General features: G+C 44.7%; 1 protein-coding gene across 2 annotated transcripts in view; it reads left to right on the forward strand.

Annotated features, from left to right (window-relative positions):
* SNRK (SNF related kinase) overlaps positions 1 to 14,749 on the forward strand; it is a 54,535-nt gene that overhangs the window by 36,763 nt on the left and 3,023 nt on the right. For both annotated transcript variants that reach the window (XM_029940484.1, XM_029940486.1), the window contains 4 exons: positions 2,797 to 2,938; positions 7,505 to 7,717; positions 9,912 to 10,046; positions 14,042 to 14,749. The exon at positions 14,042 to 14,749 is cut by the window's right edge and continues 3,023 nt beyond it. In XM_029940484.1, the coding sequence (XP_029796344.1) occupies positions 2,797 to 2,938; positions 7,505 to 7,717; positions 9,912 to 10,046; positions 14,042 to 14,749 (1,198 nt within the window). The remainder of the gene's footprint in view (positions 1 to 2,796; positions 2,939 to 7,504; positions 7,718 to 9,911; positions 10,047 to 14,041) is intronic.

Below are 14,749 nucleotides of genomic sequence, written 5' to 3' on the forward strand. Positions count from 1 at the left end.
CCTCTCTTGGCCCCTGGGATGGAAAAGTAAAATCATTCAAAGACAGAAAGTAGAGTAAGAAGAGAAATTAAAAGTCTGGAAAATAAATTAATGGAATAAGCGGCCTGTGAATACTCACGTTGTCTCCATGAGAGGGTCGTTCACCGTTTCGAAAGCCCTGCGCCCCTGCCCGCACTGCTGCTCCTCTCTGTGTGAGACCCTCACAGGATGGCACTTCGCTTTGCCAAGTGAAATTTCCACGTTTCTCAAATATTCAGCGATTGTATGTTCAGAAATTATTTGATCTCTGACTGGAAGCAGTGGAAACAGTATATATACACATTATTTTTCTTCTTTGCTCTTCTAACCACGCGCCCCTTCCTAGCAAATGCAGTGTGTGTTTGCCTGGGGAAGTGACCCTGCAGAGCACGTTTCCAACTTCCTTGCTGCTGTCGAGGTTGATATTTACCAGAAAGTTTTCTTTAACCAAATAGCAACTTGGGGTAGTTATTAGTTGATATTTATGTTATTTGTTATACTGTTAAAACAGGAGCTTTGTGTAATTGCACTGTCAGATATCTCCAATTTAGCGTAGAGAAAAAGTGGAAAACTGAAAAAACAAACTGTTTATCCACGGTTAAAAGTATGAGATGGTAGAAGAAATCATGTAACCAGATTCATTTTATAAAAATTGTTGTTTTGTAGGATTTACATGGAAGGACACGAATGTATTGTATCTCAGACACATGTGTATTTATTAATGCTTAGGCTTGGGGACAGTAGTAGCCTTAGACATTGTCAGTGTTTGAACAACAGAAGAAAGTTTTTATTGTAACTACCCTGCTTTTTATTTGATGTGTTTTTATTGCAAGCCATTTAAAACCCCTTTCACTTATTCGGGAAAGAGACAGCCAAAAATAACACAAAATAAATACATGAACCAAAAATAAACAGGAATGTGGTGTGTTTATCTCCTTATGTAATGAACATCACTGAAAAGGTGAGTTTATAGTGAAATTCTAGAATATAACTGCTTTGTAAAATGAGGGGGGATCACATGCATTAGAGGGAGAATAAAAGTAATTGCCACTTGTTCACAGTAGTGGCTTCAGAGTTGGGGCTGGTGACCAAAACAAACAAAAAAACAAAAAAAAACCCCAAAACAACAGGTTCAGGTTGTTCAAAGACGGTTTAAGTTACACACCAACTATGTAAATGTCCTTTGAAAATTCTTACTAAGTTACAACTAGAACTGGGTTATAAATCCTTCCCACCAATGTTTAAAGAACAGGTGCAGCTCGCCCCCTTACTCAGACTGTTTGGCTCTACGGGGATGGCCCTCTGCATTCCAAGATCAAGGTAAAGAAATGTGGGCCAGTGAGAGGAGCCAGCTTGCTGTCCTGGGACAGCAGGTCACATGATCCGAGCTACCTATAAGCAATGCCCAGCAGACCTGCAGAGCTTAAGGTTTAGACTGAATGCTCTTTAGGTCTCTTTCATTCATACTATATGTAAGAGTGTTCTAAGAATGTAATGTTTTAATTTTAGTAGATTTTTCCATTTGTGTCACTAATTTCCATTGAAGCATCCTTAGTAAAATTTATTGTATATATAAAAAAGTCACAAGTGTTCATAACTTTGGCTTTCTGCCTTTATTGCCTTCTTTGTTTAGTTTGGACCAAGGAAAAGATATTTTATTAACAGATTATAATTCTGCTGGAAAATAATATGGATCCTACATTAGTTTGGGTGTTTAAACCTAAATGAAAACAGCAGTTTGAGTATTAACAGATGTGGAGACAAAGTCCAGGTGGCTTGCCTCTCCATTCTTTCTTGTGGCCTTTTGTGGTAGAGAGCTTCTTGAATTCATCTCTTGCTATTTGAATGTTTAGGTAGTCATGTCTGTACTTTAGTTTCTGGAGTGAATGAATGATTTGTGCTATCCTTCCTAAATGGAGTCATCCGTTTTTTGTTTGAAAAACTATCATTTTTCCGACTGATTGGTGAGTTTGTTATTTAATGGCAAGAAGTAAGGGTTATTTGTTACTATAGGAGTTAGTCTAATGCTCCAGTTGGGAGGGCCCTCAGATGTCAGTTTGTACAGGAATGTCTTACGTAGACAGGTGCTCACTTTGCTGAAATCCTTACAGTGATGGAAAAGCTGTCTTTTGCAATGCTTTATTCAGTAGCTTCTGGCTGTTGTTAAGTCACCGGTGGGCCTCCTGGTTACTTGAACGTTCAGACCTAGCTCTGGCCTTGGAACTAATGTCTAACTTGTCTTTTTCTTTATTGACAATACAGAAATATTTCTATCCCCTCTGAATTTTAATTTTCTTAACTATAAAGTGACTAAGACTATGACTTACATCATCTGGTTATCTAACCAGGATCAGGGTAAAGAACAACTGAAATAGTTATGATGTCAGGCAAGATCCTTTTCATGTCTCAGAGTATTAATAGTTTTTTCTGTGGTAAATAATGTCATGAGAAAAACAGCAATCTGTGTCCGTTGGTTTGGGAACCTTGATAGTTACTTTCCACTTGATGTTCTTGCCATTAACTGATGAATTAATTAGTTTATTTGTTGAACATTTATTGACCATTCACCCTATGGCTGAAGTGAATAGAAAAATCAGTGAACAAGACAGATACCTTCCCTGCCTTGTTGGGGCTTAAGTTTTCTTAAATTTTTTTTTTTTAGATATAAATACTTTTCACTATTCAAATAAATAATATTGTTCGTCTACTTTTGCAATTCTTAGTGTTTTTGGTTTTCTAACTCGTCTAGTATTTAACAGCCCGTCTTTTAATTTGTAGATATTTGGAGTCTGGGAGTGATCCTTTTCATGTTGGTGTGTGGACAGCCACCCTTTCAGGAGGCCAATGACAGCGAGACATTGACCATGATCATGGACTGCAAATATACAGTACCATCCCATGTGTCCAAAGAGTGTAAAGAGTAAGTAAAAACAAACAAGCAAAAAGAATGTGGAAACTTAAGCAGTCATATAAAAACCAGAAGTTTTAGTTTATTCACATGCCCGAAAAATTTGAGGTGACTTCAACACCTGGGTTTCTTTTAGTTTTTGAACTTGATATTTTGTTTTTGTTAAGTGTATTTGAGGGTTAACCCCAGAATATGATTTGAAGTTTTATATTAGAGTACAAAGAGTATTAGTCTGTTTTTTAAATATATTTGTTTTCAAGAAAGGCATTGGGTGCCACGTCAGGCTCCAGGAATGATGGGCACTCCCTTGAAATGAAGATATTACCATGGGAACTACCTTCCTCTGTTTGCATCAGCAAAAAATTTAAATTCCAGAGAAAAGTTAAGGCGTTTCCTTTCCTGAAATGGCCCACCAACACCTCATGTTAGGTTTTACATAATGTGTCCCATGATTTTATTTACAGCATGGCTCTCTCCGGTTGGCAGAGCACCTCTGTTTTGGGTGATATGACTGGGGAAGCCAGCAAACAAAAATACACTCATGTTGATTATTTGGAATTTAGAGTGCTTTCTAGTTCAGTGATAAGTGTAGTGACAAATATAAAAGAAATGCTAGAAGTTCAGGATTTCATTGACATTATGTTTGTGTGTATTTATATATCTATATACATATATATTTTAATGAGTGATAGTTTTACATTCAGCTAAGGTTGTAGCTACTGCTTAAAGGATTTTGCTGTAGTAGCAAAGATTTGAGTTTTTCCCATCAGCTGGTAAGAAAATCTGATAGTTTGAGACATCTTTTCTCCAAGTGGAGCGTCATCTTAAGCCAGGTGGTGGATGGGAAAGACCGTACGGATTCAAGCTCTCTGGATTCAGGCACTGACTTCCCCATCTACTAGTGGTGTGACAGTGGTGGGATCTGTTATCCTGCTTAAGAAACAGAACAGTCGTAATATTTTAGGAGACTTCTCTGTTTCTCCCTCCTAGAGGGATTATTTTTAATAATCGTAGGACTGTTCATTTTTCTGCTTATTCCTTATACCAATTTTGCTAACTTGTGTTCTTTTAAGAAGTTTGCCCATTTTATCTAAATTTTCAAATTTATTGGCCTTAAGTATTTATATTCTGATTATATTTGTAAAGTGTGTAGATCAGTGGGGCTGATGCCCTGTATCATTCCAGTATTGGTAGTTTTTGCCCTCTCTTGATCAGTCTTTCCTGAAGTTTGTTAGTTTTATTAGTCTTTTTCAAAGAACTGCCTTTATTTTTATTAATTTACTTGTATTTTTTGTTTTATGTTGTGAATTTTATCTGTATTATTTCCTTTTACCTACTTCATGGGCTAATTCTCCCTCTCCCCCCTTATGTTGGATACTCAGCTCACAGATTCTCCTTTTCTGATGTCAGAGTTAAGGCTGTCAGTTGCCTTCTTGTACTTTTTTTTTTTTTTGGCATCTTACTAGTTTTGATTTATAGACCTGTTATTCAGTTCTGAGGATTTTCTAGTTTATTTGACCTCTAAGTTTTTAGAGGGGTGTTTTACATTTCTATACATTTGTATAGAGTTTTGTAATTAGCTTTTTGTTCTTCATTTCTAACTTAACTGCATTGTGGCCCAAGAATATAGTCTATATAGTAACTAGTTTTTTATTGGGTTTTTTTTTTTTTTGAATTGTTGAGGCTTGCTTAGTGCGTAGCATTTAGTCAATTTTTGTAAATGATCCTTTTGTTCTGGAAAAAAATGTGTATTTTCCAGTTGCTGGGGTCACAGTTCTATATAAATCCTTAAGATCAAGCTTGTTAATTATGCTGTTCAAAATTACATACATCTTTTCTGAGCTTCTTGATTAGTTACTTGATTGATCACTTACTAAGATATTCTTCCATTGTGATGGTAATGTACTGTTTTATTCGTGGAGGTCTGTCAGTTTTTGATATGATTGTTCTGAAGCAGTGTTAACCAGGTACTAATTGTATCTTACTGGTGAATTGAACTTGTATATCACTGTTTATGTCTAATGATGCTTTTTGCCGTAAGATCAGTCTGTGTTATCTAGTTTTACCTAGCCAAACCTGTCACCTTTCAGTTAGCATTTGTGTGTGCTGTATAGTTTTCCATTCCTTTCCTTTACATAAACCTTTCATCATCTTGGTTTTAAGTACGTCTTTTTCTTAACCTGGGAGCTGTTTTGGGAACCATCTAAAGCATTTTTGTCTTTTAATTAGTGAGTTTTTATCCCATTCATATTTATTGTGTTCACTGCAAGATGTAGATATATTTATGTTCTTTTTATGTGCCTCATATTTGCCCTCCTTTTCTTTCTTTCTTTTTTTGTCTTTTTCACTTTTTTTTCTGTTCCTTGGGATTGATGGATTCTTATTCCCCTTATTTGGCTCTCTTCCTTCAACTAGTTGGTTATAGTCTGTCTATTTTAAAACTTGGATAGAAGTTCAGTCTATTTTAACACACACATACATGTTTGTATACTTAATATAATAAAATCGATAGTTAATCCTTATGTTTATTCTCTTCCCGAACAACACAAGATCCTTAGAATACTTTATCATTCAATATTTTAGTAATTTTTTTAACTCCACAAATTATTCTGTGCAGTAAAAAATTGTTTAGAAATACCCAGATGTTTCATAAGAACTTTGCATATCTTTCTACTTGGGATCACATTCTTCTGCCAAAATTACACGCTTTAGAATTTCTCTGATGAGCATTTGTTGGGGGATCAGCTTTCTCAGTTTTTGTTGAAAATGTCTTTATGTTACATGTGCTCTTTCTCAGGTTATTGAAGATATTACTCCACACCTTCTGGTCTGTCTTGTTGCTATTGGGAAGTTAGCTGCTCATCTTACTGTGGCTCTTGCGCAGGTGATTTGTCCTTCTCACGCTGCTTTAAGAGCCGCCGTTCATTCTGCTTAGGATGTGTTCAGCTTCCTGGGTCGGGATTTGTTTTCTTCCATGAATTTGGAAAATCCTTAGCCATTATCTTTTCAAATACAGTTTCTTGCCCATTCCCTCATTCTCTTCTGGAACTCTGATTAGATGTATGTTAGGGAGAAAGAGAGAGAGAGAGAGCAGAGGAGGGGCAGAGGGACCGGATCCCAAGTGGGCTCGATCTCACAAACCATGAGATCATGACCTGAGCTGACATTAAGAGTTGGATGCTTAACCTACTAAGCCACCCAGGTCCCTTCCCCCACCTTTTTTTTTTTTTTTCCCCAGTTTTTTGTATTTCAGGCTTCTCCATGTCTTTTTAAAAAAAAGTTTTTTAATGTTTGTTTATTTCTGAGAGGGAGACACAGAATCCAAAAGCAGACCCCAGGCTCTGACTTATCAGCACAGTCTGACTTGGCACTTGAACCCACGAACGTGAGATCATGACGTGAGCCAAAGTTGGATGCTCAACTGACTCTGCCACCCGGGCGCCCCTAGGCTTCTCCATGTCTTTTTTTTTTTTCCCCCCAATTTTTTGATGTATGTTTATTTTTGAGAGAGAGAAAGAGAAAGCGTGAGTAGGGGAGGGGCAGACTTTGCATTCTGATTTTGCTGTTGTGTGTTTTTTGTTCCTGCTAAAGTCACTTGTTTCTTTTATATTTTTTGACTGTGAAGTTTTATTTTTTGTAATACTATTGTGGGGAGTTCCTTTAAATCACGTTCCTGCAGAGAAGGTTTGCATTTGCTTCCCTATTATAGTTACCCAGGAGCACCTCCGGCTTAAAACCACTTTAAATTCACTTCTTCCCTGTGTGTCCCACGCAGATGTCATTAGTTTGGACCACAAACTCGTGGCGTGTATGAGGAGCAGGCTGTGGCCAGAAATTCTTGGATTCCCACGCCCCGCCTCCACAGCCAGCGTCCACACATGCAGGCTTCCTTCCTGATACCTTAGCAGATTGGCTTCTCATGTCTCAGCCGAAGCCGTGACCCCAGCTCCTCACGAGGGCTCTTGTTGTGCCCCTGCCTCCAGTGGGCCCTGCGCATTACATTCTATTTTGTGCCCTCAGTGTAGCCCTCAAAACCAAAGCAGAAGCAATCAGGTCAAAGGCTGGCTTTGTCGTTCACCTCCTGAGTCCTGCTTTGACTCCATTTCTACCTGAGTTTTCCTTCCTTCCATCTTGGTGTGTGTGTGTATGTATTATTTTGCCAGCACAGTGCATTTAAACAGAATGCGTGTGGCGTTTTGATTGTTTTCATGAGGGTCATTCATTCTTCGCGAAGCAGAAGTTGGCATGTGTGTTCTAGTGCTGATCATCACAGCTGGTTCTGGCATGTGGCTGAGCCACAGTTAATTCAAGGACAGGTGTTGACACCTAGAGTTAATTCTAGATGGTGGGAAAGTGTGCGGCTTCTCAGCATCTCCGGTAGTTGTATTTTTCTGTTTATTAATTTGAGGGCACTGAATTTTCTTTATTCCCATCTGCCACACCACCACCACTACCATCAGTGAACCTAATGAAATTCATGGTCTAAATGCAGGAAACAATCCTGGTTAATAGAATAACCCACCATTACCAGTCCCTTCCAACAGTTTGTTCTAACAGTGAACTTCCCTTCCTTTCCAGCCTGATCACACGGATGCTACAGAGAGATCCCAAGAGAAGGGCCTCCTTAGAAGAGATTGAGAATCATCCTTGGCTTCAGGGAGTGGACCCTTCGCCAGCCACAAAGTATAACATCCCCCTCGTGTCCTACAAAAACCTCTCGGAGGAGGAGCACAACAGCATCATTCAGCGCATGGTGCTCGGGGACATAGCGGACCGGGACGCCATCGTAGAGTATGTCGCGGCTCGTCAGCAGGGGCCCTGGGCTTAGGCTTCTCGGAGCGGGCTCCCCTCTTCACCGGTCAGGGCTTGTGGACCCCGGAGTGGGTAGGGCTCCCACTGGCAGCGGCCAGGCCATTTGTCTCCAGAGTTCCTGGCCCGGTGCCTGTGTGCGGGTTTTGTTGTTCGTCATTTTTATTCTTGTACCAGTGAGCAAGTCAGCCATCGCGGGGCAGCGTCGGCGGGTGCTGGGGCCTCTCTTGCTGCCTTCCTGCAGGGGTGGATTGGAATAGCCTCTTCTGTCCCGCCGCACATTTCTTGCCCCCAGCAGTACCCTCTTCACTGCCGTGTCTCCCTCTGGTCCCCACGGTGGGCAGGGGGTGGGGCAGACCACAGCCTGCAGATCAGGGCTGTCCACTGGGCCGGTCACACATTGTTGTAAGGAACATGTTCGGGGGTCACAGCCGTGCCTGGGGGCTTGGGTGTTGTCAGGGCTGCATCGTGCTGTAGTACTTTCCCGCCCTTCAGAGCTGCAGCAACCTGGACCCCACACCAAAGCTAGTTTTTAATAACCTAAGAAGTGTGGAATGAGGGATAATATAAAAATGCTGTTGCTTTGTTTTAACAATGATTTATTCTTATAAGAGGTCCTGTCTAGAAAATCATGAAGCATTTCCACAAATGAAAAATCAAAAGTTCTTTAACCTGTTGAATGAAACAGGTATGGTGGAACGAGGGCATGTTCTGGGGGGGGGGGGGCGGGGAACCCAAAACAAAATAAAACGGAAAAGACCAGGTTCAAAATTTTGGCTTAAATACACATTTCTACAGACTTCCAGCTGCATTATGAGATTTCAAAGATTGATCCATGGCTACTTAATAACCTAAACGATCAGAAAGAGCAGGACACTTGCTATTCTTGCCAAGGACACTCGCTTTAGGAATGTATTGAAAGTGGGTAGAGGCCTATTTGTATCTGGCTAAATTGGCTTAATGTTCTCAGCTTAATAAATACATGCAGTGGTATCACCCAGAACTATTTAATTCCTGTAAATCCATGAGCCGTCCGAAGGGAGGGGCAGCCTCACTGGTTCAGGGGACCCTGGTTTCCCCGTCCCTGGTGGGCACGTGCCTGGTGAAGCAGGGGCGGGGGCCCCGAGCTCGCTCCCCCAAGCAGGTCTGCGGCCTCACCCGTGCCCACATCTGTGGCCAGCTCCTCCTCCTCAGCACGATGACTCAACTCAAATACACATGCGTTTTGGTCCCCCGAACACAGGCTAGTGACCTTATGTGGTACTCAGCTTAGGAGACCACCCTAGGAAGTCATTCCGAGCCCGAGTGCATCGTGGGGCTCTGTAGAGTCTTGCCCCTCAGCCCGCTCAGCCCATTAGTCATGACCCCCCCCACCCCGCCCTGCCATTCATTTTGTGAAAATTGATCCCTGTATTGCCCTGTTTCCTAGGTGTTCATTGTGTATTTCTACCACGGAAAGCGTAGTTATGTATGTCTGCAGACATTTTTTTACACGCTCGTGCAATTCCCGGGCCAGGCCGGCTGCAGGAGAGCAGGTAGCCGCGTGTCCTGTGCGTGCGCCGCGCCGGCCCCTGGCTGCAGGGCGCGTGCCCACACGGGGTACTCCAAGCACGCTTATGAAATCGATGAACGAATATATTGATGTTATTCAACGAGGAGGCTAATGACAGGTTCTCAGATACATTAATAATTCATTAATGTCTAAAATGCCAATAAATGCAATGAGTGTAAAAATAAAAACTTTTCTTAATTTTTCTGATGGATGCTAGTGTTTCAGTGGACATTCATACAGCCGTTTCCTACTTCTGATGGAAGCACGTGAACCAGTGTAATAAATGAAAATACTGACACCCAGATTACATTTTTGGATAATACATACATTCTTGGAAAGCTTCGCTACCCTTTTTATGTGTCAAAAACGGACACCCAGCTCAGCAGCTCTCAGCGGTTTGGGTTTTTTTCTTATAAGTTGAACATTTTATGGAGTCGTTTTTAGAATTTCAGGAGTGATCTAAATAACTGCTAGGCTTTTTTTTTCTTGTCTGTGTTTTTTCATAATTTTAAAGATTCCAGGTCATTGGATTTCATTTGCTTATACCTTAAAAAAACCAAAAATCTGTTCTGCTTGTAAAAAACCTGCTGACACGGCTTATGTGTGTCCCCTCATTTTCCTCAGAGCCCTGGAGACCAACAGGTACAACCACATCACGGCCACATACTTCTTGCTTGCTGAAAGGATCCTGAGGGAGAAGCAGGAGAAAGAAATACAAACCAGATCTGCAAGCCCTAGCAATATCAAGGCCCAGTTTAGGTGAGAAAAGAAATCTGCCCTGATTTTAGTAAGCTGATGTGTTGAAATAGTGAACCCCTTTTTAAAACATGCTTCCTAATCACTCTTCGGGGCAAGAGAGAATACACAGGGGTGGCAGCCTCATTGGGGAGGCCACGCATGGGCTCTCCGCGCGTGGGGGCCTGTCCCTTCGTCACCGAGGACACCTTCCCCCCTGCGCTCAGGGGAGAGGGACTGTGGCACTGGCCTGGCCAGGAAGACATGTTGGAGAAGCAGCTGAGTGTCTGTCAACTATTTTCATTAAACTCCTTCAGATCTGATATATATTAATGTGTTCTTTTCTTTAATTTTTCATTCCAGGAATAAGGCTAAATTTTCCACTTTTTGAGCTAGTTCTTAACAACATTAAGGAGATTTCTGTGCCATTATGTTATCTCAGGATTTCAGTGATTATATAGTTGATTTATTGGCACCCTGACCTTGGGAAGTCACTTAACCTCTTTCTGACTCAGCTTCCTGGTCTGTGAAATGGGCATAATAATACTGTCTGCCTCCTGAAGAGGGCTCCACCTGTTTGCCGTCACTGTTACATTTTCCCGCCACTGTTGTCTCTGGTTTGGCAAAGTCGTGAATGAGCTCGCCTCCATCTTTTCTCCTCCTCCCTTTCTTCCCCTTCCTTTCTCCTTCCCCTTCTTTCCCACCTTGCTTTTGCTTCTGCCATTTTAGTTTTCTGTTTAAAAGCATGGAGAGGGTTACTTTTTGATATCACCACATGAAAGTCATAGAAAATTTATCTTTTCCTCTTCAGATAAAGTAATCCGTGGAAATGTAGTGATTCAAAAACAGAAGGATGCTCGCAATTCTGAATAATTCTCTGCTCTTAACATCTACATAAGATGTATGTGTGAATATTAAGTAATAATTATTAAAGTATATTTTTATTTATATTAAATTTATATTATATTTATATTATTTAAGTATAATTATTATTTAAAATAGGCAGAAAGCCATTGAATTGAAATTACTATCAGTCAGCTTGCCATGGGTAGGTTGTTAACTTGGGATGGAGAGAAGACAGAAGAAAATGTTCCTGGGTAGCCAAAGAATAAAGATTTAGAAATCTAGAGCTGGAAAGTGGACTTAGTGGCTTCATTTATATTCTGGATGGACTCTTCTGTAATAAGACCGAGGCATGCTGGGTGCTGTCTGCTTGGAAGAGGACTGGGTCCTGGGGAGCCAGGGACTCTGGGGCGAGAGTGACTTTGAGTGGTGAGGTCATCCTGGTCCTGGCCTGAGCCCCCTAATGGGAAAGAGCAGGGCCACCACACGTCCGGCCACTGAGTCGGACTCACCCCAGCCTTGGAGAATGGAATATTTGGATTTGAGCTGTTTTCAGGGAGACGGATCAGAACTCAATCTAAAGCTGATCATATAGGTAAATGAGTTTTTACTTTATTATAAAAGTTACAGAGCCGACAGAGGCTATAAAGAAATACCAGAACCTTCCCTCAACTTTTCCTTTCATCTTCCTGGGCACGCCGGAGTGGAGGTGCTGTGGGGGCCTCGTCACCTCCCGGGCTCAGGCCAGGTGGCACATCTGCTTCCTTGCCTTCTTTTTATGGTCACTGCGACTTTATCCTCAGAACCCCGGGCCCGACTGGGTTCTGGTTCTGCCGCTGGACAGCCTTCAGGTCAGTGTAGCCTGGGGGCTGGGCCCTGAGTCTGTAGATGCACCTTTGAAGAAGCGAAGTTAATTTCCAGGGAGGGTCAGGCAGGGGGAGCCTGGGAGCCGCTGCTGCGGAGCGAGCACCTTCTTTGTATCGTGCCGGGGTGGGCTGGAAGCCTGGTGTGCTCTGTGCGGCAGAAGAGGCCTCGCAGGGGCCTCCGGGGAGCTGACCCGGGCACGGGAGGGCTGGCTGCCAGCATCCTCTCAGGGACCTGGAAGTAAGGAGAATCCCTGAGGCCAGACCGCGGAGGTCTGTCCGTTCCGCAACAGCCATCTGGAAGCTTCTAGGTTGCCTTGGGGGGGTAGTAACTGTGAAGCCAACCCGCAGGTCACTGCTCACAAGCCTGCATGACCTGGGGCAGGCTTCTTACTGCGTGTTCTCACCTCTCCGTCGGTGAAGAGGGGAGATGCACCTGCCTCGTGAGGCTGTGGGGGGGACCGAGTGCCCGGACCTGGTCAGACTCCCAGGCCAGAGTGGGCTCTGGTGAGCACCGGGCGGTGAGTCGTGCTGTGCGTGGACTCCTTCATGACCGTTGTCTGGCGGGCTCTCCTCCTGCTCAGCCAGGATTTGCTCACGTGTTGCGGCAATGAAGAGGCCCGAGGGTAGCACCTCAGCTCAGATGTGTGCTCCGCTCACGTGAGCGGTTTGACGGTGTGATTATCCCGTGAGGGCGGATGGCCCGGCCGTGGCCGGTGGGGGAGCGGCCTTGGCGGCGGCACCCACCCACCGTTTGTGGGCGCCGGTTCTGAGAACAGGGTTGGCTTGCTTTTCAGGGGAGCTGGGAGGCGAGGTGGGGAGAGCCTCCGCCTCATGTGGGCCCCCGAGTCCTGGACCGCGCCGCTGCCGCTCTGTGGCTCGGGCACCGTGGGCACCTGGCCTCCCAGCCCAGGGCCCCCCGGGGTGTCCCGGCTTTTTGCAGCATGAGGGGCAGGGTGGCTCTTCCAGAAGTGTTGTGTGTGGTTCCCCATGGCCGCCAGGGGCGCCGAGGCTTCATGCATGCGTGTTGGTGGGGCAGGTGACTTGTCCAGAGGCACTTGCTGACCTCAGAGACATTATCCAACACTCAGCTCTTACACACTGCCACGCACAGTGACGAGCGAGAGGGCCGTTGGTTCTGAGCTGGGGGAGAGGCGTCTGTCGTAAATTCCTGGGAGGTTTTTTTTTTTTTAACTATAAATTTAATTGGGGTTTATTTCTAGGATAACATAATTGGTGTGAAATGTAAGTGTCTTAGTGAGGAAAGGGCTATTTTAAATCTCGCTGGCATCTACCATTACCCCGGGCAGAGAGGATGGGTGAGAATTTCAAAACAAGCTAGAGACCTCATTTTCAAAAGTCTTTTTCTTTGGCTGCAAAGCAGTATTCTTGTTCCTTAGGTGACTTTAGATTGGGGAATAAAATTGAAGTTTATATAATTGTGGATTTGCTGCCCACAGCGCTTGTGTGGACACCTAAGAATACATGCATTTAGGGGCGCCTGGGCGGCTCGGTCAGTTAAGCATCCGACTTCGGCTCAGGTCATGATCTCACGGCTCTTGAGTTTGAGCCCCACGTCCAGCTCTGTGCTGACAGCTCCGACCCTGGAACTGGCTTCGGATTCTGTTTCCCCCTCTCTCGGCCCCTCTCCTGTGCGTTTGCACTCTCTCTAAAAATACATTAAAACATTAAAAAGAATTTTTCAAAAATGTGCATTTATATTTAGCTTAGTGTGTTTTTTAACTGATGAAGCAGAGATGTGTGTCTGCCACTGTACGATGACTTCCCCTTGCAGTGCTCTCATGTTTAATCCGTTGAGCTATTTCCATGTTGACACCATCCTGTCCTGTCTGGAAGACTGGGAATTTCAGGTGAATTGTATTTTATTTTTTTCAGGTCAGTCTTATTAGTGAACCATAGACCTTAAAGGTTGTGTGATCCAAGACCCAAAGGAACAAAACGTGTGGTGGTTGAGTTTTGCTTTGGTGACCTCCCCGTGCTGTTGAAAACTGCTTTCTTGTGGTGTAAGATTCGTATGGGCAGAGGGCGTGGCTCTTGGCCCTCTTTTCCGACAGTTCTGAGGAAGTTTCCATTTGGCCAGCGAGCCACACACCCCAGTGCCCTTTTGGTGCCCTGGGTGATCTTTAAAGGATGTCGAATGGGTTTGCAAGGCTGCTGGGGTTTTCCCCCTTCTTTTCGTTTTCTCTTCATTTTTTTAGTTTGTGGATTCTGCCCCAGTGAGTGTTCTGTGATGTAGTTTTGAGTAAAGTCTGCATGTTACTACATGGCTCTCTCCTTCAATCTGTTACATAGGCAGTCATGGCCAACCAAGATTGACGTTCCCCAGGACCTGGAGGACGATCTCACGGCCACTCCCCTGTCCCACGGGACCGTCCCTCAGTCTCCTGCTCGTGCTGCCGACGGTGTCCTCAATGGCCACAGGAGCAAAGGCCTGTGTGACCCGGCCAAGAAAGACGACCTCCCCGAGCTGGCCGGGCCGGCGCTCTCCACGGCGTCGCCGGCCAGCTTGAAGCCCACGGCCGGCGGGCGCAAGTGCCTGTTCCGGGTGGAGGAGGACGAGGAGGAAGACGAGGAGGACAAGAAGCCCATGTCCCTCTCCACACAGGTGGTGCTGCGTCGGAAGCCCTCGGTCACCAACCGGCTGACGTCGAGGAAGAGCGCCCCCGTCCTCAACCAGATCTTCGAGGAGGGCGAGTCGGACGACGAGTTCGACATGGACGAGAACCTGCCGCCCAAGCTGAGCCGGCTGAAGATGAACATCGCCTCCCCCGGCACCGTGCACAAGCGCTACCACCGCCGGAAAAGCCAGGGCCGCGGCTCCAGCTGCAGCAGCTCGGAGACCAGCGACGACGACTCCGAGAGCCGCCGGCGGCTGGACAAGGACAGCGGCTTCACCTACTCCTGGCACCGGCGGGATAGCGGCGAGGGGCCCCCCGGGAGCGAGGGCGACGGCGGGGGCCAGAGCAAGCCGAGCAACGGCGGCGGGGGCGCGGACAAGGC

Source organism: Suricata suricatta, chromosome 5, assembly GCF_006229205.1.
Source record: "Suricata suricatta isolate VVHF042 chromosome 5, meerkat_22Aug2017_6uvM2_HiC, whole genome shotgun sequence".
Taxonomy (NCBI): domain Eukaryota; kingdom Metazoa; phylum Chordata; class Mammalia; order Carnivora; family Herpestidae; genus Suricata; species Suricata suricatta.